Source organism: Ixodes scapularis, unplaced genomic scaffold (assembly GCF_016920785.2).
Source record: "Ixodes scapularis isolate PalLabHiFi unplaced genomic scaffold, ASM1692078v2 PGA_scaffold12__126_contigs__length_90152505, whole genome shotgun sequence".
NCBI lineage: Eukaryota > Metazoa > Arthropoda > Arachnida > Ixodida > Ixodidae > Ixodes > Ixodes scapularis.
Genome location: NW_024609838.1, coordinates 463,500 through 487,903, shown reverse-complemented (window position 1 = coordinate 487,903; position 24,404 = coordinate 463,500). Strand labels below are relative to the sequence as shown.

Below are 24,404 nucleotides of genomic sequence, written 5' to 3'. Positions count from 1 at the left end.
GAAAAGGGCAGGAAAATTCTCCTCCCCCCAACCGACCCCATCTCCCGAACATTACGGACGCTCCCGTGGTGTGCTCGATCCCACTCGTGCGTCATAGCACCACTTGTGGCACTTCTACGACCTTAGAGGGAAATTGGCACTTATTAAACAATGAGGTCAACCAACGTCAATTGCTGGTTGGTCGTCATTCATCTTTAGCAACCCCCCTTGATGCAGACCGTACAACACCAGCTAAAATAATCGAGGCCCGCGCACTACCGTTTCAACGTTGTCACAGCGAGGTCGAGGCCGGTTCTTGTGTCCAGACAATGCATCAAAGGATGCTTAGCGTTAAGCTCAGGCCCAATGCAGAGCGCAAGTTCGTCTGCTTCTTGCGCAGGGGTTGCGATAACGTCAGAACGTCAAGCTCTGATCGGTTCTAATTGAAGAATAGCGGGTAGACCTCAAGGCAGCTAGCATTGATATCTACCCACTATCCTACCAATTGGAGCTCGGCGTCGTACCGACATCACTACAACTTCTGCGCAATAGGCAAGCAACTTGCTCCCCGCATAGCCGAGTTGGCACCATTCTAAGGCAACGACGTCGTGTGGATTATAGGAGGCTGTTTGCGGACTTCAGTTATTCTAGGACTAGGCGGCGTCGGACGGTACCGCTCGTTTGGCATCTAACCTGCAGCTCGTGCGGTGCAAACAGCCGCAGCCAGTGTGGCGGCAGCAGCTCCTCCAGCCCCTGCCGGAACGCCAGGCACTGCTGCCTCAGCTTCGCATTGAGCAGGTGGTCTGCCATCAGGTGCATGTACTCTATCCGGTTGGCCGCCGTGACGGGTATGCTCGCGCCGCCAGGCTTGAGCTCTTCCAGTGTCGAGTGTCCCAGCTGACTGCTGAGCACCGTGAAGTCCAGCCCCAGCTCTGCCACGTCTCCGGGGTAGCCCTTCAGGAAGAGCAGGTTGCGGTAGACCAGCGGCTCGAGCGACGCCAGGTGGTGGAGGTCGAGATCGCCACGGCCGGGAGAAACCAGCTTGGCGAGGAAGAAGTGCGCCAGCGGCAGCTCGACGAGCATGCCCTCGTAGAGCGCCTTGGCGAGCATGCGGCCGACAAAGGTGTACTGGCGGGCGGCCTGCAGGGGCCCGTAGTCCGGCAGTTGGGACACCGCGGGGTTCGGGTACAGGCGCCGGTCGTGGGTGCAGCGGAACAGCCCCCGGTTGGGGTCGAACGCCGTGCGCATCAACTCGCCCAGGAACTCGCGCATCAGGCCCCCTCCTGCGAGGGCAACGGCGTCGTGGATTCAGATTGGATTGCAGCGGCTTAGTCCTTCGTATTAGGTGAACCATGGAGGTAGAAAGAAGAGGAGGCGACATACCGGCTCGAGCAGGCCAAACGAGAAAATTCCGAGTGAAGCCGGAAGTACAGGTCGCGGTCAGTGGGAACGCCCCTAGCGGTTACTAAAATAGCTGTTGGCGCCAAATCAGGTTTCCTTTTCGTCCAATAGCGTCCGTCGGTTTTGGTCATCGTTGGGGGCGTGTCCCTCAAAACTGTAAGCATCTCCCGGCTTCACCTCTTGTGGCGTCATTACACCTCCAGAAGCTTCCTGCCTCCATGGGGTGATTGCGGTGCAAAATATTTAGACTTAGTAAAGACAAAACAATAAAGATGCAGAAAACCTAAGCCTTAGCAATATGATATTCTCGGATCAAATCGTTGCCGGACGTCATAGCCAGTTAGTGTCTTTCCCTTTTGCCCGATACAACACCTCACATGAAACAAACTTTTGTTCTATGTGAGTGAGACAAAGCAACGGTCTGTCTGATGCATGAGGCAGCACTGCGGACTTAGCAGATGTGCAGCACTTGCGTGCTTCGCCAGTGCACATGGCCCTGTTCTGTGCAAATATTTTCTCATTCCCTTCATTGGATAGGACCTGTGTGTAGATTGCAATAGCTGGCTCTCTGTAGAGCACGTGCAGAAACTGTTTGTAACACAGTTTGTTAGTTGAGCACTTATGTACAGAGTTAGCATGAACTCGAGACCGGCAGTTTTTGGGGTAAAGCTCAAAAATGGTACCAATGACAAAAACCAAATTCTACCACCCAAGTTACTAGTTCCCACCACAAGCATAATCAACCATACTATATTAGTTTTAACAACCACAATTAAAATTTGATAAAAAAAAAAGTTGATGACTTGTTTGTGTTGATTGTGTCACTCTGTAAGTATGTGCTACTTATGCAAGGCTGTGCGAGCACACATGTTGAAAGTTTTGAGCATACCCTGCATCTACTTATGACCTCAGCAACAAGTGCTCACAGAGAGACAGAGATCAGTGGCAGAGCATTTAAGCGCACCACAGCTCGGAGCACACTGAGCGAAAGCTCGTGCTGCTGAACTCTGAGATCCTGGGTCATCATCATGTGTCATCATGCGGTTGTGCATTACCACCGCATGATGACGCGCATTAAAGACATCCAGGCTCAAAGTCGTACCGCACTGGCTAAATTTTTCGTCTGCAACGGGGACACTGGAAACCCGTGGGGGGCCGACTACTTCACGCTGTCTAAACAAACACACGACACAGTGACTAACACTGTGTCGTGCAGAGCACGACACAGTGTTAGTGCAGATTTGCAGATTTGCAGATTTGCAGATTTGCAGATTTGTTAGTGCAGAGCACTAACAAATCTGCAAAGGGCTATTTATCGAGAGAGACCAAACAAAAAGACGTAAGTCGAGTTTAGAGATTGCAGGTCGGGCGTACCGTCCACTCCTGCCTCCTCGAGCCCCGCCGCATTGACGAGCTGCACCCTGAGCTTGAGCTTGAGGTTGAGCTCTCCGGAGAGCTTCTCGAGAGCGTCCTCATAGAGGTAGTCCCTCCTCACCACCAGGTGGATCTGGGGTCCCAGCAAGAAGTTGGACAGCTCGCGCATGTTCTCGGACTTGTCCTGCGCTATCAGGCTCTGCAGCACCTGAAACCGGCAAGAAATTTGGCTTTCCCAACTTTGAAACCATGCTTCGCGCAATATAAAATAGTAAATATTGTCCTAGCGTGTTTCCTGGTACTATACATTTATAAAAAAATGTAAGCTGTAAATAATGCTGTATTCTCCACACAAGATGTCTGTAACCAGCATGCTTATAATAGTAAGATTTTGAGCAAGGATTATTTTTCATGCAATACTGGCTGCAGAATTGTGTTGCATTGAGTGACACATAAGTGGGATAAGTATTTCTTAAAAAGGGAGCTCCACCGGTTTTTTCAGCTACATAATCCAAGGGCATCATCTGAATGCTGGTGGCTTCTCCATTCTAAAATGCTGTCATTCCACCAGGTTCACTCTGGTTAATTAAAAAAGTGATACTTTGTCCACTACCTAAAACAAAAATTCGTTCTCCTTAGCTTTTCCCCAGTTTTCCCCACCATCCAACGTGACGTCACTGGCGGGAAGTGGGTCGCTCGGCCGGCAATCGGACGTGCTCGCGCCCATTTTGCTTGCGTCCTCCCCTCCTGCCCCTTCTTTCCGTCAACAGGGGCGTCTGTGATATCTAAGGTTAATAATAATCTCTATTGCACAAGGTATGACCTTGGCCTATGTGCTGAAGTGAGAAAAAAGCAACTGAATATTTTAAGAAAACCCTTTCTGCTCAGGCCGTGGCTCGCCAGTTTCTTGAAATAGCTGGCGTAAATCTGTTCTCCTTCTATCCTAAGCAAGCAATTACGCCGGAAAAAAAAGGTCGAAGAGGTCTCACAATACATTTTTTAGAGAAATTAACCAGGCACCACAGAGAATGCTCGATATGTGGGTACAGAAACCCCCACGGTCATCTATTCCTCAATGAATGCGCCATTTGTTTTAGATTTGGTTTAGAAAGTTACTGCTGCAGATGGCAACACGTGTAAGTACACTTCAGTGATGTGATTGGCCTAAGCCGTTTTGGAGCACCTTTTGGAGCAGCCAAAACAGTGTTTCGGAGCAGCAAAAGTGGCTTTTGGAGCAGATATTCTTAGAAAAATAAACATATTCGTTTTAAGTGCTGGACGAATGAAGGCCACTTCGCTCGCCGCAGTAAACAAATTATGGCCAACTTCAACCACCTGGGAGTCTTTCAACATGTAACCGAAATGACAATGACATGATACATTTTGAAATGCTCCAGTTAAGTTATACATATATATGTACCGTTATAGATAAATAAGAACCAAACTGCGCATATTAAAATTTATTTGAAAATGACCAGCTTATTAGTAAATATCACACCACTAGATTGACTACATAGTTATATAATATAATAAATGGAAGCTGTCTCCGACTGATGAAACACGTAACTACTGCAGTGCAATGCGAAATTGTATACAAGACAAAGGTGCATTAAGACTCGCGGGTGCTTTTCTTTTTGCTTTTCAAAACTTTCTACAAGGTTGCTGCAAGCCTCGCTTTGCCTTTGGCTAGTAATGAATTCCAACTTTCAATGTCTCCAAAGAGACATTGAGACATCCCACAAATGAACAGTGCTGTGGGCGTTGCCAAGCGATTCAGAAAAATCGCTTGCCACCGTTTTACTGGTTCCCGACGTGCCAGATTTTCGTCACAAGTAAGCAGACTTAAAACATTGGTTGCAAGCGTCCCGGCTGGTTCCATGGGTCCCGGCTGGTGTGCAGTCATGTTCGCATGCACATGAGGGCAACTTTCGCAGGCTTTCATTTGCACGTGCTTCGTCGCGCGAGCGGAGATGGCTGTTCGATCAAAACAGACACCATGCCACTCCGCTCCGTCGCCAACTGGTTCCCAAAATTGTATGCAAAATACGACAAAAAACAGTCCAGCGGCACGTGCTTGCCAAGCCGGCAGGCGAGGTACAAGCTAAACACACAGAAAAAAGAACCTGAGAGAGTCAGGTCAAAACAAGACATCGCGAGTCAGGGTCAAAAAGTACTTGGAGCGCTTTGTACAACGACTGAAGCACTGGAGCGTCAACACATGCCCGCGTCTATCGTTGAAAAGTTTTGAAAAAAGACGCGAGGTGAGACACATGAACGACGAGAGCGTGAAACAAGAGGTGGCGGGAAAAACTATGCAAAACCAGATGGACGATTGATACAGGGTACTTTTAGTTGGGCGGCCAAGCTCATGCATGCTCAATTACGGTACTCAGTTTAGTTTCGGGTTTGAAAGGCGACCAAAATTGGTCTTTTGGCGCAGGCTTGGCGCAGATTACCCGTATTTCGGCAAAATGTAGCAGGATGTAGCAGGGTTAGCCCCTTGGCGCAGCAATCACATCACTGATACTAGTAGCACGCATATCCTCCTTGGTGCTTGGGCAATTTAGCAAATTGTCTATAGAGCATTCCAGAAAAGCACTTCTGGTAGGTGCCATACTTGGCATTCGTGCACTTGTCGCCTACTCTGCTCGCCTCCCAAACAATGAACGTGCGTGTGCTGGGCCGTGACCTGGACACGTGTGGACTGTAATTCTCGTAACCACTGAAATAGTGTATAGAATGGAACGAACCAGATTCGTGTACCCCAGGAGGCGGGAAGTTACCGTGCGTAAAGATTGTGCTAAAATGAAAATTAAAAGAACTCCGCAACCACCAAACCAAACATGATCAAGGTGCAATGACAGGCATATAAGATATACAAATACACTAATTATATTCAAACAAAAGGTAGTTGCTTGAAGGGTGCAATAGCGTGTAAAGTACAGGATTGAAAGTAAAACAAAAAGTTAGCCCCTCCCCACCGAAAAAAATTCATACACATATTCTTTATTTGTTTACCAACAGAGTAGAATGCAATGCGTTCAACCCATTTGTCCATGAGTGCAGATAAGGAAAGAAAATATTTCTATGAACAAATTTTTTTAAATTAATTTCTGGTCCTGCAGAGTCTTTTCGGTAAATTTAAACGATTCCCCTCCACAAGATTCATATTCTTCATAGCTATGCTCATTTCTATCCCTATTCAAGATTTCTCTGTGATGGAATAAAACGAAGATGTCTCCACCACCTCTCCTGCGAGAAAAAATTGCACGCCAACCATTTGACAACACCCGCTCCTTAAAACTCTGTAATACCAAACACGAAGAGCAGTGTATCGAAAAGCAGGACTAAACTCAAACTTGAACTTCAAATAGACGATTCCCTTCTCTGCTTGGACAGATTGGCCGCGATGGTAACAAACTGAACCCCACGGGCGGAACTATGTAGGGCTGGATAAAGATGCCCTTGCATTTAGAGAGACTGAGGCCTTACCCTGACGCGCACGGGAAAAGGCACCACGAAGGGCATCTCCTGCAAGAGGGCCACGCTGCGCAGCTCGCTCGTAGCCAGGGGAGGTCCCTCTTCCTCTGCAAGGGCAGAGAAACGCACACTGGCCTTCAGGACAGAACGAGCACGACCTGTCAAAGCGACTCTCATCGAGAGAATGCTGCGAATCCGCCGGCAAGAGTGCACGAAACGCAAAACCACTGACCGAGCTGCTTCCTGGACGCCACGCTACCGCAGCTGGCCAATCGAGGTACCTGCAGGTTCCAGTCGGGCACCTGAAACAGAGCGCGGCCACCGTTGGTCGGAACCTGAGGAAACATACGGTCGGGGTCGGGACGGAGAACTCACCCGCTCGGGGCAGATCTGGTTGGCCCTGGGCGACACCCAGTGGCCCTCGGGGCAGAAGGAGCGCCGCGAATCTCGGGCGTAGAGCTGCCGCACGAGCGCCACCGCAGCCTGCGTGTCGAAGGGACTGTCAACGAATGGCTCGAAAGGACGTCCGCCCTACGTTTGTGAGGGTCTAGGGAGATTGGAGCTAGGGAAATGGGGAATGGGGGAGAGGGAAGCACCGGGGAGGAGAGCGGGGTGCGAGGGTTTGTGGACGGTAGGACACGTGCGAAGGCAACAGTTGGAATTGGGATGGTGAAAAGTCGAGTAAAGCCTAAGAGCTGCATAAAGGGTGACCGGGAAACGTCACATGTTTATCAGAAATTTTGGTCACATTGTCTCTACGGATAAAGCCCAACCTGCATGTACAGTTCGAATATTGCGGGCCCAGGGACGTGGCGTGACATAATCTGATGCGATGTCACGCGATAGATGGATGCTAGGTTGTGCGACCTGACTTCACGTCACGCGATCATCTGACCATGCGACCTATACGGCAAGCGAGTATTCCAAAATGTATGCCCGTCGGAACACAAGGAGGGGCTTGCCAATCAAAGGGCCACATAGAGAAAGCGTAAAAATGTGCGATGACTAGGTAGCTAAGTGTGCGTCATCACTTGGGGGGAAACAAAAGCACGAGGGCACATCTGGAGAATGAGCAAACGCACAAGGTGCATAAAGAGCAGACGAACGTGCACACTGTATAGTTCACCAACCCTGCGACCGTCGTACATCATGCCACATCATCAGCAAGACGTGGTCATGTGACCCCGTCGCACAATGCCACGGTGCGGTGTAATGTGACATCACACGGCACCGTCACATGACACCACGGAGCATCACTGAGACGCAACGTGACACTCTAGACTTGTAAACTAGTGCATAAAAGCATTCTGCTTTGAATGTTCCGAGTAGCCCTATCCCTAGTTCCCGAGGCCACGGGCCAGATCTTCAACTACCTTGAACATCGGCTTCCAGAGTTCGGACACGAGCTGGCTCTGGCGCTCCGAGAAACTTGTCCGCGTCTCTGGAAAGCAGAGCTCCAAGAGTCCCAAGCAGAGGGTCCGCAGCTGGCCGCTCACTTCCACCAGTTGGTCCAGCGAAAAGGGCATCGGGTCTCCCACGGCTGCGAGACAAGTTCCCGCTCGCGCCATTAATCACTGCCAAAGCAACGGGTCCAGACAAGGTATGTGTAAAAAAGGAAAAAAACAAAGCAGCACGAAAAGACACAAGGACAAGTTGAAGGAGTACAGTGCTATGTCTGTATGGTCCTTCAACTTGCGCATGTGTGTTTCTGCACTGGTGAAAACGCGATACCATTTCTTTGAGTAAGCTCCCTTGGAAAATCTTTTCTGCAACACGAAGCACGTCGTCCTCCAAAGAAGATCAAACCCAAGACCTTAAGGGTTTGAACCCTACACTCAAGCACAGAGCCAAGGAAGAGACTCGCGAAGCTATAGTTATTATGTGCCGTTTTCCTCTCCTTATCATGCGTGCGCATGGCTTGCGGGACAAAGCGCTTGCTATATGCGTTGCTGCCTTTACAATTTTTCACAGGGGGAAGGGGCGTACTTAAAGAGCAACTCCGGTTCATACTTTTGATTTTGGGATTATGACTGTTTTTAGTGCAGTCAGCGTCCCTGAATTGCAAGGTGTAATTTTTTTCTCGTTATTGTGCGTAATTTTAAAGATATCGACGCCTCAAAGTTTTGTTTGGGGCGCGGCCAACAAAACTGAAACTAGCCGCTCGAGGCCCCGGCAACACTGGAAATCAGCCGCCATGTGAACATGACGTCAGGATCGTTCTCGTTCAACCCGAGCGGCACCTACCTCTGTTGCGCTAGCCGTCTAAAGATAGGAGGTAAGCTGATTTTGTTTTAATTCTGTATGCATGGTAGTTATCCAGCATATGTAGCAAAAGTTAGTGCGTATACCCAAAAGCTAGCGACTGGAAAACCCGTGAACTCGTACGGTGCCGTACTCCGTGGCCGCCGCCGTGCATGCGCTATGCAGTACTCGTCGCTTGTATACCCAAAAGCTAGCGACTGGAAAACGAGTGAACTCGTTCGGTGACGTACTCGGCGGCTGTCGCCGTGTGTCCAGTCTTCCGTACTCGTCGCTAGGCCTAAATTGTCATCGGGTCTACATGGATGGAGCGGCGTGAGTGACGCACAGTACTGGGGGCCCTCGCGCTTTCGAGCTGCGTGTCAGTCCCAGACACGAAGCTTTGAGGCTCTTCGGCGCGGGCCGCGGTGCCCGAACACACATGTGCTGGGCTGTACACATCTGTTTTTTCATTCTTTTTTTCCACAGGCACGTAAAAGTCGAAGTCCACAGTCCACTCGTCGAACAGCGTTCACCCACACCTTCTCCAATTTCCGGTCCGCTGGAAACTTGTGAAAAAGCACCTCCGTGTTGCGCAGCGGGTTGCTTGAGCAGCCCACAGCGCTGCAAGTTGCACTTGGCATCTTTCGAGGAACAGCTGGGCAGTCTTGGGAGCACCGAGTTGCTCGCTAAAAGGAGTCTTGGAGTCCTCACAAGCAAATAAGCACAAGGCTATACCGAAGCTACACGGGCTACAGATAAAATCAAGGACTAAACACGCCAATCACAAGCCGAAGTAGCGGTGGTAGCGGCTCAAAGAAGCGCACTCCGCGCAACACTCGGACCGGAGGAAAAAAATGAGAACGATACTGAGGTCACGGCCCAATGTTGCTTTAGCGATCGGCAACCCGCTGGCCGCCCGCTAAGAAGCAGCGGCTCCCGGCGGGTAGCAAGTTTTATTATCGGCATTAGATGAGAATGCGGCGTCCCACGGACCTAATATTTTGGCTGGGGTCGTATTTTGTGTCACTACAGCGATACCAGTAATTTACTTCATTTTGAGTTTTGGCCGGAGTTGCTTTTTAAGAGGAGACAGCTGAACAGAAGCAGCAACATGCTGACTATGACCACCTTTTTAAATGCGAAAGCATTGACTGTCTCATGGAGCGAGCTGACGTCATCAGTCTGAAGCGCAAAAACGGCAGATAGTTTCCTTCGGTTCCATTGACTGGTGCGCGTCGACTGGGCTCCCATTGGCCGCTGCGCTCGTCAGTTTCCACGACCGCTCACCCCATGGCGCTGCGTGTTCACCAGCACGGAGCGTCAAAGGTCACCAGGGGAGCACATGTGCCGACCGGCGATAAAAAGTATGCAGCAGACAAAAAAGGGGGCGGACGAGCGGCTTGCATGCTTTCGCATTCACAACTCATAAGGAATGCTTAGGTGTACCTCAATCTTTTGAATGAAAATGTGTGGATGTTTGATGCCTAGTTATCTGCCATAGGGGTCATCGCAACTTAATCAGCTCAATACAGTGGAACATTGTCGATACGATCCCACATAATACATTTTCCTATATAACATGTTTTTCTTTTCATTCCGAGCCATCATCCCACAAAAGCAGTGTATTTTGATATGAAAATAGAATCATATCTTGGCTTCAAATCGGATATTACGACTGCAGAAGAGGGTTTTGAAGGATATTAAAAAGTGATACATTTATATTCCAGTCTACTAGCAAAAACTGCATTGCAATAAGCCACGAACAACCTGTTGTGTAACAGCGGCAGTCACAGCTAAAGTCACGTTACGGCCAGCCGCCGCATGACTGGAGGTCATGCTATGACCGTGGTAGTCACGTGGCGGCTGTTTGTAACTACCGCGAAAAACCGCCGCAACTTCGACACGTAATATGAAGAGCAGTGCCAAATATATAAACGAAAAAAATGAGACGTTTACAACACCCTGTAACGCCGATTAAAGCGCAGCTCTTGAGGAGGAGGAGGGAAGAGTACTGAGGGGAGGGTATACCCTTCCTCCCTCCTCCTCATCCTCCCTGCTACTCCTCCTCCCCTCCTCTTCCGATCCTCCTCCCCTCATCCTCCAAGCTCCTCCCCTCCTCCTTCCTCCTCCTTCCCTCTTTCCCCTCCACTCCTCCTCCCGTCCCCCTTCTCCTCCTCCCCGCATGTTGCATCATAGAAATGTCCCATAATGCACCACACGGGACCCTCATGACGTCACACGAGGGTCCCACGCGGTGCATTATGGGACATTATAATGCACCGCACGGGACCTTTGTGACGTCACACGTGACGTCGCAAGGGTCCCGCGCAGTGCATTATGGGACATTTCCCATAATGGCAAGCGCAATTACGCCGACGGCGAAGCCAACGCCGCTCAAACCGGAAACGGGCGCCTAAGAGCTGCACTTTAAAAGCAACTTCAAGGTAATATTTAAAAAAATAAATACAGTAATCCCTCATTATACCGAAGTCAACGAGACGGCAAAAAAAATTCGATATAAGCGGTAATTCGATAAAAGCAATAAAGCAAAGCAAAACAGCACCAGCAGCCTTGAAGGTGGACGGGAACACTGAGGAACACTGACCATATATTTAATCAAACAAACCTTGGTTATGAACAACAAACGAAAGCTTTGCCGAGTAAAAAAATTATTAAGTGGAGTTTGCCGATACTTTCATACAGGCATCAGTTCTCCTCAAACTGCTCCAGGCATTGCAAGAACGCTGTCACCGCCGCGTCACTCCACTTTGTTTTGAAGCAGCCATAGGATGTTTTGCGTCTCGGCAGTCGTCGACATTTCAGGAGCAGCCTCAACGATGACGCTTTGTGTTTACCAGACCGCATGCAAGGTAAAGGATCGCGGCATCCGTGGCAGGAGCAACAACGAGAATGTCCGCATCGACAAGCACGAACAAATCAAAGTTACCCTCAGTGACTTCGCCAACATGTTTTCACACACTCCTGTAGAAATCGTTGCAACTCAGGGAATCATGCGCCAACTTTGCAAGCGTGCTCGCGAGAGAAGATTTGACATGCGCAAAGCAGTTGGCGATTTTTCATCTTCGGGTAGTGGGCGCGCTTTCTCTTGCATGAGAAACTTCTCGAACCTGTTCCATATGCCTTGTTTGTTTTGCAAAACTGCGGACAGTGTCGAACAGCCGATGCCGGGATGTTGTATTCTTTGGCGATTTCAGACTTGGACCAGCCACTTTTTTTAACTTCGCAGATCTAAGCAACTTTTGGTAAACACTCCCTCTTCCATACGATGCACGCGTGCGTGTATGCCGCAGGTGCGCGCGTCGGGACTCCCGAAGGGATGAAAGGGATGATCTCCTCCAAGCTCCATCGGTTCCATCGCTCCCTTGACCCGATTCGCCAAGAGTTGGGCAGCGTCAGAATATGAACGCTGCTCCTCTTTGTTCCCTGCTCGCGTCGGCGCATTAGCGTCGGAAGCGGCGCTCTGCCCTTTGTCACCCGTTTGCTCCATTTTCTTATTTGCTGTTTTCCCAGTTTGCCTCGGTAAAGATAGGGGGGAACGCAAGGGTCTCTGTGCACCTCCGCATAGGCTTGCATGCTTCCGGCACCGCGGCCTTCGTAATAAACGTGGTGGGTCGCAGATGCACTTCGAGTAATCCACTTCAAAATGCATGCATTTCACTCGGAACCACGTTGAACTTCAATAAAAGCGATAATTCTAAAAAAGCGATTTCATTATAACGAGGGATTACTGTAAATAAAACTTCCGAGGACACCCGAGCACTTCTTACGAGTTGTGAATGCGAAAGCATAAACATGCAATTGAACGCCGATGAGCACTCCTTGGAGCCCTTGGCGACGAGAGGAGCAGAAGCTGCCGCAGCGGTGGCGGGAGTGGGGCGGGACATGGGTGAAAGCAGAGAGTAGAACACGTGATACAGTGTTCCCCCCACCCTCTGGGCCTCCGGGGCAATCGCGCGAGTGCCATCCTCTCTCTCTTACCGGCGCTGAGAGGGCTTCTCTGTGGGGTGGCGTTCCCTGGAGCTACGCGTCCCAGCCATTTTAAGAGCCGTTCCGCGGAGGGAATTTCTCTGCCGTTTTTCGCGGTTACGGACAACGCCGGCTCCGCTCCATGGGACAGTTAATGATTTCGCATTAATAAGTAGGCCTATCCCGGGGGCATTACATTACTGGCAGTATTGCACAGCCTATGGGATTGTAGCAATTTTGTATGCGAAAGCATTAACTGTCCCATGGAGTGAACGATTGTCATCAGCTTTTGAAGCCGCGCCAAACGGCACCTTCCCCCGTCCCAGTGAAGCGAAGCCTGTCGTCTGCAACAGAAATCTGATGGATAGGCTCCCCTTGGCTGGCGCACGCCGTAGTTTCAAGGAATGAGGATCCCATTGGCTCTCGTGTGGCATAGTTCCAAGGAACGCGACTAGAAAAGCCCGCTCCATGGCGGCGCAGTGCACGCAGCGGCCCGGCCGCCGCTAAGAGGTGCATGCCTGGCTGCACAGCTCGCACGGGCCAACTCTGGAGAAGTTGCACGGCCGAGCTCAGCACGGCGCGGCCACTTCACACGAACACGTGCTCGGACATCGGCTGCTACCTCAGCAGTAGCGAAACGTGGCCGTTCACGCCAGTACGCCACAGACAAACTAAGGGAGCGGAAGAACAACATTCAAGCTTTTGCATTCACAACTCATAAGTAGTGCTTAGGTGTCCTCGTAATTTTTGTTTTTCACCACTTTTATTTTGTGACCATTTGGAGCCCGTTTTGGATAATACGGTATTCAGATAATTCGTTTTATTTTTAGTTCCCGCGAAAATCGTATCAACAAGATTACACTGCATAATCTTCATAAAAGACAAGCAATGCTATCGCATTTAAACGCAGTATGCAGCAAAGCACCACAAAAACACAGGCCCGCTTCTTTTTTTTTTTGTCACTGGTCAACCATCGACTAGTGCACTTTGTTCACCTGAGTCACAATCTCTAAGCTCAGAGTACGACGAGAGAAAGCCACGTGAAAAGAACTAGGGACAGTAGCAACGATGCTTGCCCTCACTCTCTCCGCCGTAGCGTCCTCGACGAGGGGTGCACTCACTTTGCGACTCGTAGAACTCTGTGTCGTGCAGGGTTGGGAGCAGGTGGGCCAGCAGGCTGCAGAACAGGCTGAGCTGGCAGGCAAAGCCTCTGGCCACGTCGCCCGGAGGACACACTCCCGACGACAGGAGCTGCAGCAGAGGGGTGCCTCCGGGACTGCGGGCGAGAACCGACGCCAAGGATATGCGTGCTCGTCACGACCCTGGCTCTCAAATCTAAATGCTCGCGCTTTGCGGATTGTACGACAAAATCTCTGTGGACGGCCGGTCGGTGGAGCAATTCCAACACACCATTATGCTATTCGTTAAGGTTTTTAGTTTTTATAGCGAAATTGTAACAGGTATGAAAACAAGGCTATGACTTTTTCGTGTTCGCCATCGCCGGCGCCACTCTGCCAGGTTCCTGAGCATGCTCGACGGAACTAAAATGGGCCGGAATAAAAGATGCCGAACTATTCCGAGTTATTAGAAAATGTCGGCAGCCATTTAATAGCAGAGCAACTCTTCAACTCAAAGTGTGAATTGAGTACAGCGATATTTGAATAGCAATTAAAATACTCATGGTTGCTGGATGAATGCCTAGCAGTCATAATGATAGAAACTTTCGTACAGCAAACACCACTCATGGGCGTAATTTCCTGCATCCCCAGACTAAAGCCACCTCACCGAAATTTCGTAACATGGTGCCCATGCAATAAAAACTGTTAGCCTTTCTACTCTGGCATAGAAGGAAGACCAGCGAAGCTGTACTATGGTGGGAATGAAGTATTTATAAAAGTAAGGATTAAGGTGTGACTGGGAAATTAGAACGATTAAAAGAATCGGACATATATATATAACGATCCGGAGCTGTTATTTATTTCGTAACCACAGTGACCATGGCCTTGTGATCGCTGTGGTACACAACCACAGGCACATTCTTCGTGAAGACGAGGTCTATACACGTCCGATGCCTGGTCGTGGGCACCGTAGGTTCGTTCACACACGCAAGCCCGAAGCGCTCGAGCATAAACAAAGTGAACCACTTCCCTCCTGGCGTGCAGTGTGAACGTTAACACCACCCGTCACTACGGCAGACGTGTCATCGCCGAGCATGACCCAGCCGAAGACGTCCGTCGTGAATGCTTCAATGTCTCTCTTGGCCACCGCGGGGGGGACGTACACGATGGTGACCACCGAACCATCGCGCACCTCGACGGAAAGGCCTGGAAAGGTTGCCGCCATCTATAAGCGACGGCGGCAACCAGATGGGAAGCCTAGTTGCCGCCGCCGCTCATAGATGGCAGTAGCTGTCCAGAGTTTTGTGTAGTTTTGTGTCGACATTTGTTTCGTATTGGACACGAAACTGGGGAAACTAGCTCTTAACAGCTTCACTGTAAAAAGTCACCAACTGTGTTTACCACAACAAACAAAAGAGTTCACTTTAATCGAAAAATACACTACGGCCTTAATTTCATGCAATCTTTCTTCTTTCATTATTTCGCTGGTGACCGTGTCAGGCTACAGCGTTTGCCATTAGCGCCAAGGACCTTTCCAAAGTCCCTTCCCCTCCCTCCTCGAAAAAACACAAAAAAAAAACTGAAACTGAAAGCAAAATGCCACAATATAGAATTCACAGTTTTCAAGAAAAAACAAATACAATTTCATGTCTTTTCTATTTTGGAAACTTCGCCGTGGATTCTAGTTTTCTCCATTACAGAAGCTTTTCTACGATGACCAACGCAGCGCAAGGTGCTGCAATATAAAATCCGTAGCTCCCGTTTGTTTCCTAGGGGATTCTTTGCCATAATGGGCAATGCGGCAGAAGTTGCCGCAACCTAAAATGAGCGGCTCCCCAAGCCCCGACCACAAGGGGCCGCTTTTCACGCGCTGTGCCAGTGTCGGCGTTGTTGCACATCGCTCGAGATCATCCAAAACGTGGCGGGAGGGTCGTCGCCACGATCTACCCGGGACTGACATGAGCACGGAGCAACGCACGCTAACGCTGATACGGACGAAGCGCATGAAGAATGTCCAACGTGGTTGGGCCTTCGGCAAGAAACATATGTTTTCCCCGTTTCCTCCGTCACAAAATCTACACCGTAATTCTCGTTCTATCCATTCAACAAGCTTTGCGATAACGACCAATGTGACGCGAGGTGCCACAATAGAAAATAAGTAGCCAGCAAGCAAAAAAAAAACAACAAATTTCTGCTTTCTCCGTTACTGAAACATCGAAATTATTTCCCGTTTCCCCCGTTTAAATTATTTTTACGGTAATTCCCCTTTCTATTATTACAGATGCTTTTAGTAATTCTCAGTTTTCTTCGTTACTGAAACATTGTGGCAGTTTTCTCTTTCCTCCGTTACAAAAACTTTACCGAGATTTTCCCTTTTTTTTTTTGCCTACGGACATTTTTATTCATTTCTCGTTTTTCTTTTGTTACAGAAAATTTGCAGTAATTTCCACGTTTCTTTAGTTACGAAAACATTGCCGTAATTTTCTGTTTTGTGTGTTACGGAAACCTTGCCGTAGCGAGCAACACGGCACAAGGTACCGGATAGGGAGGCTCAAGTGAGGGTGGGTGCAACTGCTAGATCGGGGATCACGGGACATGGACGCCATTTAATTGCTAAATTTTGCTGGGAGTCTATGGGGCAAAGGGTCGTTTTATTTCCTAACTCGGGTCATAAGAGCCCATTAAGGTGCTTGAATAATTTACGCAAGGTATAAATGATTATGTTTCCATAGCCACCAGTTTTGTTGGGATAGGTTAAGTATTTTTTTAACGCGAAAAATGGTAAATTCCACCATCTTGGACGTTGCTGCTTGTCTGGCAACCCTGCTTTCGTCTCTCGACGTTTGCAATTCTCGGAGCGAGAAGGAAGCGTGAGAGGCTGCACCAAGGCATTCGTTGCTTGCAATGGGAGGCGAGAGGAGGAAAGGCGCATGGAGCAACAGAGTTGCAACAGAGCGGGCGCCTGCTCTCGTGCAGGCAAGATTGGCGCATATCCTTTCTCGAATCCTCCCCCTCAGGCGCCGCCATCAAATTGCAAACGCTCTCCACGTTTTGAGTAGCGCCCACCCTCCCTAGAGCCTCCCTAGTGCCGGACTTCCGCTCACGTGAAGAGCGAAGGGGCCCGCGCGTCGCAGAGGGCCAGCCACAGCCGCCGCAGGAAGCTCGGCATGAAGGCGAGCGTGTAGAGCAGACGGCACTCGTGCAGGGCCATGGGCCTCATCAGGAGCAGGGCCCAGCCGAGCTGGCACAGGGGCTCCATGTTGTGGGGCTGACCCTCCACCAGCACAGAGACCGTCTCGGGGCTGTCCAGACGTGCCAGCGCGTCTTCCAGCACCTCCTCGGCCAGCGTCTGCTCCTGTCCCGTCTGGCCGTTGCTGTCCTTGGAGTCCAACATCTCTCCCAAGTCCCCGTCCTCCATGTCACCCCCCGCAGAAACGAGCTGCGAGGACAGAGACAATATTAACTTGCGTGTCCGCGAAATATCGTATTTGAATTCGATCTGCCATCCACGAAGTAAACTGCTCAGGAACAGCTGTTGAAATTTTAAAAATATTTTTCGTCGACACCAAAAAGTTTTTTTATCATATCTGAAACCAATTCACACAATTTTTGATCTAACCGTATATACTTCCAGCGGAAGGGGCTTTCAGCGACCAACCAAGGACTGTTGTCATAGCATTACAGCAATTCAATTGTTTTAAAGCGATAACTTTACGGGCGACACCTTGCAAAGTGGGTCGTCGTCGCCGCGCGCGTGAAGGAAAAAAACTTTTTTTCTCTCCCCTCTTGGCAAAAGGAAAGGGAAGTCGGAACTTCTCCTCGGCCGTGGCGCAACGAAGGAAGAACCTTCGTGCCGTCTGCTTAAAAGACTCGTTTCCAAACATTCTTCGCGTTATGCAAAATCTCACTTTGGCAGTATCCAGTTGCTATACGCAATGCTGGATTGTTTTAGAGACTTCCACCGCACTTACCCACCTACTCCATGAAACACTGGTGGTGGTCGTCAGTGGTATCCACAATGCCAACCACGACGGCTATGAGAAATAACCCCGTCGCACCTCCGTCCTCAAATACGTGACGGCACTGATCCACCCGCATTGCGCGACCCTGCTACAGCTAGCACTTTCGTTTGTTCGCAGATTGTTTGCGAAAAATGTGACTTTTTCTCTTACTATCGCGATAGACGTACGTGATATGTATACAGACAAGCCCGGTTATATCACACCCGGGTATTTCGAATTATTGCTTATACCGAACAGTCCAAACATCCTCTTGAAAATCACACGTAAAAATATAGGAGCGTTGTTTTTCTGTATCGAACTTCCACAGCGGGGACACTCGACATAGTGAACTGGGCCCGTGGCTTCCCCAAGGGTCAGATTGCACCGGCAGCGAACACATAGCTCGCGTTGCGGGGCTGGCAGACCGCCAAGCCAGCATACGTGCACAGGGATACCTAGCAGAAGAGCAGTTGTAAAACAAAAAAAAAAAAAAGGAGGCTGGAAAAAACAAGGGGAAGGGCACGCGCGCGTAGGGAGGGCAGGGGGTGCCCGCTGCTGGGAATGGTAGCGTGCGCTTTTTCTCCAAACGCCGCTGAAAGCCAAAAAAAAAAAGTCTTCGCCAAGTTGAGTGTGATGAGTTGACAACAACGCTTGAGCAATCGCACTTTGAACGCCTTGTCTTTGTTTACCTCTTCCTTTGGCCGTTTTTGCTTTGCCCGTTTTTTTCTTTTTTTGCTGCCTGAATTTAGTGAGGTTTCTTTTCTGTTGCTTGCCTAATTTTATTATATGGATTGAGAGTTCTCTTTATGTGGCTCGCTTTTTCCATTCTTTCATTTTTTAAATTATTTTCTTGCTGGCGCTGTGTGGAGGTCGTGGCCAGGCGTAAACGATCGCAAACACGGCCGCGTAAACGCCTCGGTGTTTTTGATCTTCGCCAACTAAGCTCTACTGTATTAAGCGGCTCTTAGTGGCTCTATCTGGTAAGGTTCCGTTTGCCGCGGCCTTCGGTATTAGCAGAGACGCGCGGAAATTTCAAATTTTTGTATATCAAAGTATCGATATATCAAACTATTTTACGATTCCCTTTGAATTTAATATATCTGGGTTCGACTGCATAAGCATAAAAAAGCACTCGGTAACGGTATTTACCGTTCAGAAGCTAACAAATTTTACCACATAAGTTGGGCGTATTATCCCCTGTAAGCCTAATTGAACTAGGTGTATAAGAGGTGCGTGCCGCCTGCTTCGGTCGCTACGGCATGCAGACGCAACATAAAAGGTGCGGAGGGTTCACTCAAAAATGCCGTAGAGTTTGATACGCGGCCGAGCGAGGGTAGATTACCGTTCCTTTCCGGCCTAGGCAGGGTGTGAGGTGGGCCACTGCGGGCAGGAACAGGGGCTCCCGGGGGCTGGAGAGCCGCACCAGCGCCTGGAGCAGCCACGCCGACGGAGGAAGCGACAGCACCGCCCTCAGGAACGGCTCTCCCGGCACCGGCCACCGAGACTCTAGCGCGGGCAACACCAGTCGCACCACCTGGTGAGACGAGACGGGTTGTGCTCATGGCCGAGACTGGTTGCCCTCTTAAAGCAATGGTTGATAGTGGTTTCATTCTATTTACCGTGGTCCTTTGTAACTCGTGTTGGTTAGACCGCAAAACGTCACAGTGTCACGTGCTGTCAGGTGACGTCAGCAATACATGATGCGCGACGTCACATTATCACATGACTTCACGGTGCCATGTGATCTATGGTGTCACAAGATCAGTGTCACAGTCACATGATGTCATGACATCATGTCATGTGATGTCGCAATTTTCCCGCCAAATTTAGCGGGGACAAATCTTCACTAAATTCTAAAAGCGAGCACCACTCGTCAGAAACCCGTCAAAGGCTATTGTACCTTCTTTGCATTTGACGGAAGGTCTTAAGCCACGCGAAATTTTGCTTTTCTGATCAGCAGAGGCCAAAGAACTGCACAAGAAGCTGTTGTGACGTCTTTCTTTTGGCCGGCGGCGTACGTCAGTTACTTCCCTGCGTACGCAAAAAGTAGACTAAATGGTGGATGCGAGTTCTCAAGATGCCAGTGTATGCAATTACCCATGTAGCTGAAGAATTAGCCATCTGTGCCATGCTTTAGGTTGTTACTGACAGTTTTGACAGAAGTTATCTTGAACGCTCAAGAAAGCAGATAAGAGAGCCATCTTTAGCTAGAATGCAAATGACCACTACTTAAAACATCGCGAATGACAAAGGAGAAGAGTCAGGGTGACTGGTGCTGCATTGTTTGAAGAGTCAGGCAAAATAGAAGCCCCTTCTGCCCTGGGAAAACATTTCTTTCTTGTTTCACGAGAAAAAGGCAGGTGTTAAAAGCAAAATGAATGACAACGCCTCACCGCAATAACAGGAGATTAATCCGACGTCTGTGTACGACAGCCCGTCGGTGGCCACAGACACCCAATAAGCGAGCTCCGTTTTGTTTCACAACGTGCGGCGAGAGTGCCGGACTCTAGAAGCATTCAGCGACTCGAGCGTGTTCCAACTTGCCTGAGGACAGTCTCCCAGCAACCCGGCAAGTAAAGATTCGAGGATTTTGCGGCGATACCAGTCGCCTTCGTTGCCGCCGGCCACCGAGGAGTTCAATGGCTGGAGGAGGATATCCACCAGTGCTTGTGCCATCGGTGTCGAGGCCTGCACGGAAAAGCACGAAGTCTTTGCAACTACAAAAACTGGTATATTTGATCTTCATGTGCAAACACTGCGAGTGACCTACATTTCGTAGCAACAACTCTTGCAACTGGGAAACTGTGAAAGACTTATCAAGTAAGTAGACCTACCCTTAAGGTCAGTGATTACCGTAATATTCCGAGTTATTGCCCACCCCACTTTTTGGCAGAATATTGATTTCCAAAAAAACATCAAATGATCGCCTATCCCTACAAATACCACGACGCGGGCTCTGCGATCCGTGAACATTCGTCCTGCCAGAATGACGCAGCCGCAGACATGATAGGAGAACGTGCGTGACAAAGTAAATCGAAGGAGGGAAAGACGCTTTATTTTGTTTGCGGATTTCCTTCCCGATTTCCACGACCCCGAAGTCAAGGTACATACGTGCAAAAGAAAAATGATGGAGATAACAGAATGAAACTTTGTTATAGTTCTTACAAAAAAGTTTGTAGAGACAAAAAAAAAAAGTTGGAAAGCTAACGCAAGCAGCAACCATTCAGGGATTGCGCGGTCAGTGAACGCCCCATATCCTGGAATGTAACTGCGGAGTGTAAGGTCAAAGGTGTATGGTCAAAGTCCGTCTTCATTAAAATAAGGTCACCGTGAACCAGCTCCACTCGGAGCGTCACAACCACAAGTGGTAAAGGTTGATTCAGACAAAGCCAGCGAGTAAGATTTGCTGCAACACCGCACACAGACGTCCCATTTCAAGCTCCGTGTTCGTGGTGCCGTCCACGCCACGCAGCTTCAACCAGTGTTGATAGCATGCCGCGCACGGACGCACGCATATATGCATCAAATAAGGAAGCTGCATGAGAGCCTGCTCCTTGTGAATGACAAGGCACCCGACTTGGCCTGACACCAAACTATTTGCCAACGCGATCGTCGGCTTTCTTGCTTCTCCCAGCATAGCTTTTCGTCGATTCTTACGCTCGCTCGTTGTGCCTGGTTGGTTTTTCTATTCGCGTTTCCAGCTCGTTGCTCGCCCTCCCACGGCAGAAATGGGAAGCGCTCTGGCGAGGGTCCCGTGGTTCTCCTGCTGAGCGGGCAGCAGGAGAACCGCTGCCCGAAAAAGTGCAAACAGCACTTTTCGTTGTCCCAATGTAGTGCTGCAGCCAGTATGGCATTGTACCTTACTAGACAGTTTTAGTATTGTGTATAGAAGCAAATGCAAGCGCTGTGCGTTTGCGTTAGAGTTGAGTGCTCTGCATGTGCGTCTTCGCCATGCGGAGCACTCAACCCCAACAAACGCCACGATCAGAAAAATGCACCCTTTAACCATAATCTTTCCAGAAAGGTCACATTTTGTGTTCTTTTTAGCATATGGAGAACTCTGACATCGTTCTCTAGATAGACAAACATTCAGACACTGGATGTAAAATACAGCCCAATGCATCACACATTGCTTTAAAAACACATACACACTTCTGATGTCTGACTCGGATTCCGTCTTTGAGCTTTTGTGAACTAAAACAGCATTTCCTAATTTATATGTTTTGTGAACATATTCTAAACTCATTAACGGTGGCGATATTTTGTAAAATTTGAAGTGATTCTATTATTATTGTGCTAAAATAATGTAAAAACAATTACTCATATAAATCCCCCAAACCCATTAAAAGTCCTGCAGTTCATTATTTACATGAAAATTATCTTGGCAAGAAAAGGCAGCAAGGACACACAAATATCAGTACTGCTTTTTTTAACAAATATCATATTCCATGTTACCTCTAAGGTGTACGAAAGACCCCGTCTTTAAAGGGACACTGAACTTTAAAATATTTTTAAGTGCCTGGACTGCACACGTATGTCAGTTTCTCCAACATCCCCAAATCGTTCAAATCGGTCAGAACTTCGGTCTATCTCTATCCTCAACGCCAAACGTGCAAGGTCGCCGAGGCCTGACCTGAGGCGTGCCCTCCTCCTTGGGGCCGGGATCGGGAACCCTGGTCGCCAGGAGCCTGCGCAGCTGCGAGTAGAAGTGGCACCGCTGCGCCAAGTGGAGCCACAGCTGCTGTAGCCACGGGCACAGCGCCGTCGCCGTGTCACCCGAAATGCGCCCGCCGCTGGCGTACGTCTCGGGTGAGCCGAACACCTCGAGCACTCGGAGCGACGGGCCCGTCGGGTGACCCTCGCGGGCCAGCGCCCTGCGGGGAATCCAGCCTGGATTAACGATGGTTAGCGCGCTCGCGTCTGAAGGCCCCGTCATACACTTCACGACCGAGTTTTCTTGCGACCTCTTACGACGAGATGACGCGCCGTCGCCATCTATGAGGTGACCCTGGAACCGCATTTCACCAGAGCGAAGGTTTCGCGGTGTTTGCGAGGGAAAATGTGCGTACCATCTATGAAAAACGGTTGGTTAACACACTGTCAAATGTTTTTCGAGCCAAGGAAGAAAGGACGATGCTTGAAAAAGATGGGAAATACGCGGAAACTGAAGGTGTCCCACAGCTACTCGACGGATGGCACCAGGGTCTTCTCTCTTCGTAAAAGATTTTAAGAGGTTGTTGAGGCTCCCTGCAGTACTTGGAAAGGTGCAAGAGAGAAGGGAAATTCGGTTCGGCAGAGTTTGACAGCCTACGTATCCTCGAAGCGCGACGTCCATACTCCCGCGGAGCGGCCCTGCTCTTAAGGGAAGTTCAACGTAATAATATTCAAGAATCGGTTTATTCGTTTTAAATAATGATTTAGTGTCTCTTCAAACAAAAATTGATGAAAAACAGTGCGACAGGGATGAGGACAAAGAAGAGAGATAGAGTAGACGCTCATTAATTCAAACTCCAGGAAGCCACGAATTTTGTTTGAATTATCAGAAGTTAGAACTATCCGAAATTCATCAAAATATGATGCAAGATAAAATTATGGTTTGCAACATACAAAGAAAATATTTGATGCTTTTCTCTATAAAGGCCTATTGATCATAAGCAGATATGCCTACACATGAAACATGTGTAAAACGTAGTATGACGCAAGTTTATTTATCCTTCAAAAATGTTGTTTATCGTGGACTGTTTAGACAGTGCATGACAACTCAAAACAAAATTGAGCTTGTTCATCAGGACAAGAAGTTGTCTAATGTGAACCATTAAGTGGGGGACACGAGCGATGAAAACGGGGTATGCACGAGTTTTCATAGCAAATTACGCATACGCTGTGACGCAAACCTATGCCATGCCACCACGTCACAGCGTCCGCGCAAGTTGCTATGGAAATTTCTGCGTGGTGCCCATTTTCATAGCTAGTGTGCCCCCTTGCTTGAGCCCCGTTGAGTGCGCTTCTCACCGAGCACCAGTGCACTGAGGAGAAGCAACACCAGCGGAAGAAAGCTCCCCGGGTTTGGATTCTCTGCAGTGCATTGGTGCTCGGAAAGAAGCGCACTTAAAGGGGCGGTGCAACGATTTTATGATTAAAAGAATATGCATCTCGTTATTTTTACGTTGTTTATCGTGTCCCGGAGAATAGAGAAAACACCTCCTTCATTAAAAATGTCGCGAGTCCGCTCCATAATTGCAAAGCAAAAGTCAAGCTTTTTCCCCCACCTGCAGCCCCAAGTGGCAGCCGAAGGAACTACGGAGAAAATATTATGTGACCTCGCTCGGCTCTAAGCTGCAGCATAAAACCCGCTAATGTCAGCGGAGAGAGGGAGAGGAAGCGTCCTCCGAGAGAGCACACGGGAAGCTACACGGCACTCCGAATGATGTCAACTGGAGGGGGACCAGGTGTGACCCTGAAGGCTGGGAGTGAGTTGAGGGGTGCCCGAAATGCCAATCTTTATCTTTTTTTTACGCAACAACTAGGACACGCAGGCGAAATCGGTTTTCTGTTCTTTACTTCAGAAGTGTCAGAGGGCAACTTCCAGAAATCTTTGACCAAAGTCTGGAAATCTTTAACGGGGCCAAGAGAAAAAAGTATAAATTACATGAAAATGCCGTTAGAATTAAGCGGCTAATGAATATAATAAAAACATAGCGGGACAACCAAAAGTTTAAAATTTGTTTGAATTAACCAGAACTATGAAATATCCGAGTTGGAATTATTGCGAGCCTACTGTACACTGGACAAGCGCTTAAAAACAATTCAGAGCGAAAGTGCT

The 24,404-nt window shown here is 49.1% G+C and overlaps 1 protein-coding gene across 1 annotated transcript in view; it reads right to left on the bottom strand.

Moving 5' to 3' along the window:
* Positions 1 to 24,404, bottom strand: part of LOC120846360 (ubiquitin-protein ligase E3C) — a 31,943-nt gene that overhangs the window by 4,388 nt on the left and 3,151 nt on the right. The window contains exons 7-17 of the mRNA XM_040218097.3: positions 22,215 to 22,455; positions 20,126 to 20,269; positions 18,924 to 19,115; positions 16,685 to 17,019; positions 13,584 to 13,738; positions 7,608 to 7,774; positions 6,610 to 6,717; positions 6,467 to 6,536; positions 6,247 to 6,341; positions 2,755 to 2,962; positions 673 to 1,262 (exon numbers count right to left, since the gene is read on the bottom strand). Coding sequence (XP_040074031.1) covers positions 673 to 1,262; positions 2,755 to 2,962; positions 6,247 to 6,341; positions 6,467 to 6,536; positions 6,610 to 6,717; positions 7,608 to 7,774; positions 13,584 to 13,738; positions 16,685 to 17,019; positions 18,924 to 19,115; positions 20,126 to 20,269; positions 22,215 to 22,455 — 2,305 coding nt within the window. The remainder of the gene's footprint in view (positions 1 to 672; positions 1,263 to 2,754; positions 2,963 to 6,246; positions 6,342 to 6,466; positions 6,537 to 6,609; positions 6,718 to 7,607; positions 7,775 to 13,583; positions 13,739 to 16,684; positions 17,020 to 18,923; positions 19,116 to 20,125; positions 20,270 to 22,214; positions 22,456 to 24,404) is intronic.